Here is a 5,282-nt window from a genome sequence, read left to right as displayed (position 1 = left end):
CAGATCTGCCCATCACAGATGGTCCGCTCGGCCTCCTGAAGGTTTCTCCCCTCCCTGCTATGCACTGTGTCCAGGTGACAGAGCAGCGGTCAGCGAGTAGAGAAAATCAGGGATGCACCACAATTTCTGGCAAAAAAAAAATTGTACTTTTGGCATTTTGCCTTAAGACCCTTTACGGCTGACGAAACATGTTTCTTCGGCCGAAATTTTGGTGGATTCTTAATTGGTGTATATTTTTTGCCCCTTCATGTGGAGTCTAGAACTGGCCAGACCCAATCTAGTACCAGACAGCTCTGTAGCAGAGACGCAATCTCAGTAGTGTCCTAATGCTAGCTGCTGCTAGTCAATTTTAAGATCCCTTTTCACAGAGGCGCCGATCTGCTCTGATCAGCAGGGATCTATACACAGATATACTGCTCATCAGAGCAATACAAACTGATGTCACTTTTGTGACATCCATATCGATTTTACTGATGAGACAGGAGTGTATGAAGGGAAATCTACAATGTAAGCTGCAACTGCACCAAAACGCGAACAGTTCACACTGTCAGACTACCATGATCATTTTCTAAAGTTACTATAGCCGCTAACAGTGTGAAAAGAGGGTACTCCCATAAGCTAACCTCCACTCAAGCCTTCAACATTTCAGGGGTATGGAAAGAAAAAAAAACTACTTGTCCAAGGACCAACTAAAGCAGGGGCCCAATCTACTTGTCTGGATAAAAAAATAAATTTATCAAAACAATGCAAGTACAGCACCTGATCACACAAGAGACAGAAAGTATCTTCTCTGGATGGCTCCCCATCGTGAAGTCATTTGCTGTGGTCCCAGGTCCCCCAGAAGAGTGGAGGACCCTGAAAGCCCCCATTGGGAGGGCAGGGGCATGGGACAAGCACACTGCTACAAGTTATCTAGGTGGCCGTACAACCATCCACATCACTTGTACAAAAAGCAGCGACTCTCCTACTCTACATTTAGCACTGTTTGCCTGCAGCAGGGCTAAATGTAGAAAAAAAAAAAACACACAACTTGCCCAGAGCTCCATCAAGAACCAACCACCATTTCAAGTACATGGAAGAAGAAGAAAAAAAAAAGTAATCAACCAAAATCTCCTTCCACTAACAAAGCACAACAGAACTTTCTTAAAACAGATTTGCTTTGGTCAGATGCAAAAAGTGCTACAGATTCAGCCATCTACGCTAAACTGTGTGGATGGAGGAATCTCCCACTGGGCCAAGCTTGAGTATCTTGCCAATTGGCCCAGCTGGCTCTCAAAACACCTGCATCCAATCAGATTGATCAGGTATTTTGACAGCCAGCAGGGCCGACTAGCAAGATACTGAAGCTTGGCCCAGTGGGAGATTCCTCCATCCAGTTTAGCGTACATGGGGGAATCTGTTGCACTTTTTCCATCTGACCATAGAAAATATATAGATGTATGGCCAGCTTCTCACCCAACAGCCAACCTCATTTGGCCCAATGAAAAGGCAGGTATTTTCATATAGAACAGATTGTGTACCTCTGCGAAAAACTAGCAAGATTATGGAATTTGGGCCAGCAAAAACAAAAATCTATACTTAAAAAACAAGCACATCAGCTGTAACTGCATGGCAGATTTGCAACACAGAAATCCTATAAGGCGCCCACTCTATCCGAGTCTGTCTCCATTCCCAGAACTTCACAGTGCAGCCCACTGGGAACGGCATTCTTTCCACAATCATGGAAAAGTCCCAATATATTCTACGGCAAGGCCATCAACCTTTGATAAATACAGTCTCTAAAGGAACTAATTGAGAATCTTTGCTGAGGAGCGGGAGCATTTGAAGGATTACCGTAATACAGGAGGCAAGAAACCATCCGATCTACAGTAGCAACCTAAAAATTGTCTCGTCAGTCAGGAAGGTTATGAAATAAAAAAATAAGTCTGAAGGGCAGATTACCTGGTAATCATTTCTTTTAATATTGGGGACATCCATGTTGTGGGTAGATGGACAGATATCTTCATACTTCTTACCACTAAAGATATCAATACCAACAAGGTGAACCTGCAAAAGAACAAAGCATAAGTGCAAGAACAGAAAAACAAAATTTTTTTTTTTAAATAAAATGCTATAGTCCTAAAAAGCAAAAGCTATAGTGGAAATTGTTCAAGTACTTCTATCATGAGACGTATGAAGGCATCCACTGCAAACCTTTGTTTCTAAAGTGCTAGATACCTAAAAGGCATACCGCGACTGGCCTAAATCCAGGGAAATTGTTATATCCCTTGAAGAGGAGACACCCCTGCGCTGCAGGGGTTAACGGCTTCTTTATGCCTACATGAACAGGGGGAAAAAATTACCTGATCCCCACTCACCTGGAAGTCGGTACTCTCCTCTTGCTGCAGAATGTCACTTGGCCTCACGTACAATGCAGGACTACAGAGCCTACTTTTACTTGGACTTCAGAAGTCCTTAGAACGCCAGGGCAAAGAGGCCACAGGTACCAGTCTAGCAGCCCGGAGAGAGACCGCAGGAATCAAGTAAAATAATCTTCCTGTCCCCTAGGCATGAGCAGTTAACCCTTACAGTGCAGGGGCAGCTCCACCACAAGGGAAACAGCAATTTCCATGGAGTTAGGCTTTAAGAAATTCAGACTTCATTGCCTTACTTGCTGCATACCTCTTGTTAAGGTCAAAGTGTTTTAGGAACGCATTAACAGCTGGAATATGGTCCTTGACAGGTGTACTTTAATGCAACAAACTAGGATTGGCAGTTGTAGGGGAACATGAAGTTAGAAAACATCTAATTGCTGCACATTTCAATTCACATAAATTCATGTTGCACTGCAAAGTTTATCAGGCACCAAAGCCAGGTTTTTAACTGACTGGCACGATGTGCTGTATTGCTCCAATATTAAAATCATTTTGTGAAAGATATAGCGCATTAGATTCATCTCACTGTTTAAACCCTTCAAATGAAAGTATTTGGGGCATTCATAAAAGCAATGTTCTGTGCACCATAAATGTGGCACACCTTCATTAGTTCTGTCCTAGTATCTTATCAATTTCCTCAAGATTTGACTCCTGAGGTATGGAGTGTCCTGCATCCCCCCTCAATGACTGTTAGGGAGTACATGCATCTAGGCCTACGTTTTCCAGGTTTCAAAAAATTATATGGGTACACTGAACATATTCCAATGACATCTACTATCCAAGGAGGGGCTACAAGTGCACTTAGCTTTTTGCAGCATGCGTGTTAACGCAATCAAATGCTACAAATAGAGCTGCAACAGTTAAACGATTTAGTCGATTAAAATCGACGATTGAAAACGTTAACATAACTAATCGATTATGAAAATAATCGTTAGCTGCAGCTCTAGCTACAAACACTACATTCATCAGGTATCTATATAGGGCTGCAACAACTAATCGACATAATCGATTGGAAAAGTTGTCAACTTTTTCAATCATCGATTAATCGGCTTCCGATTGGTTGGCCCTGTCGACAAGCACGGCCGCATCCACGCGCCGCACCTCCTCGCACTCACCCCCCGCCCACATCCACGATCGTCACAGGGACGCGGGGAGATGTAGTAAGGAGGAGCAGGTGTGAGGGGATGACGGCCGCCGATAGACAGGCCCGATCTCAGAAACAAGTTGCTGGAAGACTGCTCAGGTAAGCCTGCACTTTCCCCCCCACATGGTTCTCTAATGTATTGCTGGGATAGTGGGATTAGTATTCCTCTATAGCTGATGGTACATTCTGCTGTACTGTATATTATACAGAGCAATATACCATCAGCTATAGAGGAATACAAATCCCAGAAATACATATGTATAATGTATTGCTGGGATTTGTTGTATTCCTATAAAGCTGGTGGTATTCTGCATTGTGCTGTATAGAGGTCTACAAAACCCAGCAATAGTACATTATACAGCGCAATGCAGAATACCACCAGCTATAGAGTACAACAAATCCCAGCAATAGTACATTATACAGCGCAATGCAGAATACCAACAGCTATAGAGGACTACAAAACCCAGCAATACCGTGTTTCCCCGAAAATAAGACACTGTCTTATATTTTTTTTGGCTAAAAAAAACACACTAGGTCTTATTTTTTGGGGTAGGTCTTATTTTTATTTTTTTTTATGTATAACAATCCAAAGTTAATGCAAGTCCAAATTAAATAATCCAAAATGGCAAGTTAAGAATAGGGTGATCAGGGCAATCAGGGGTGCCGTACCTTTCCATTCATTGGCACCTTGATTCTCTCCCGCGGCTCTTCAGGTTCCCCCTTATGCCACCACCAGCCCTGGCAATGGTCACACCTAGGTCTTATTTTCGGGGTAGGTCTTATATTTTAGCAATTCCCAAAAATAGTACTAGGTCTTATTTTTGGGGTAGGTCTTATTTTCAGGGAAACAGGGTAGTACATTATAGCTGACGGTATTCTGCATTGTGCTGTATAATGTACTATTGCTGGGTTTTGTAGTCCTCTATAGCCGGTGCCATTCTGCATTCATTGCTGTATAATTTTACACTTTTCATTTCACTATATTGCACGCCACACATTTTTTTTTCTTTTTTACTTCCACCACTCCAAGCTTGCTCCTGTGATGGACTAAATCTCAATACAAACTAGTAGTCCCATCACTGGAGCCATTTTTTAAACATTTATTTTTTATCCGATTAATCGAACTTAATAATCGGCTAACTAATCGATTTTGAAAATAATCGTTAGCTGCAGCTCTATATCTATAGCTTTCATTTTTTACATGGGGAAACTACCATTACTCATTCCATAAGAAGGCAGCTTCATATTTCTACAGCCTTTATTCCTTCTAGTGTATCTGGAAAGATCTCCCAACTATGCAGCCAGTGTCACTAATCCTTCAGCAAAAATGAAATGCAATTAAAATACAAAGTAACCATTCAATAACAGAGTCACACAATACTACTTCAATATCTGAAAACCCAAGTCTACCTTGTAGCCACTAAGCATGAAATGAATTACACTTACCTTGGCATGACCGTGCTTGCCAGTCTTGGAAGTTGACATTTCAACAATTTTGCAGGGACGAGATTTCAGAATCACAAACCCGTTTTTACGCAGGGCAGAGCACTGCATGGGGAAAGTGGAAGAAGCCCCAGCATCTCCAGTGTGGAAATCAATGTCATCTGACATATTGGTGGGTGTCTAATTTTACTGGGAAGAAAAAAGTTAAAATGTAAAAAAAACAGCAATACATTGTAAACCCCCCCCCCCCCCAAAAATAAAAATATAAAAGGCTTTTTTTG

At 42.0% G+C, this 5,282-nt stretch overlaps 1 protein-coding gene across 1 annotated transcript in view; it reads right to left on the bottom strand.

Moving 5' to 3' along the window:
- The window catches only part of EIF5A2 (eukaryotic translation initiation factor 5A2), a 15,813-nt gene that overhangs the window by 7,589 nt on the left and 2,942 nt on the right, over positions 1 to 5,282 (bottom strand). The window contains exons 2-3 of the mRNA XM_018553773.1: positions 5,005 to 5,190; positions 1,942 to 2,046 (exon numbers count right to left, since the gene is read on the bottom strand). Coding sequence (XP_018409275.1) covers positions 1,942 to 2,046; positions 5,005 to 5,169 — 270 coding nt within the window. The 5' untranslated portion in view covers positions 5,170 to 5,190. The remainder of the gene's footprint in view (positions 1 to 1,941; positions 2,047 to 5,004; positions 5,191 to 5,282) is intronic.

The sequence above is a fragment of the Nanorana parkeri genome, unplaced genomic scaffold (assembly GCF_000935625.1).
Source record: "Nanorana parkeri isolate BGI_ZX_2015 unplaced genomic scaffold, ASM93562v1 scaffold129, whole genome shotgun sequence".
NCBI classification, from domain to species: Eukaryota; Metazoa; Chordata; class Amphibia; order Anura; family Dicroglossidae; genus Nanorana; species Nanorana parkeri.
Note: the sequence above shows the minus strand (reverse complement) of the source record. Positions and strands in the feature narration are given on the sequence as shown.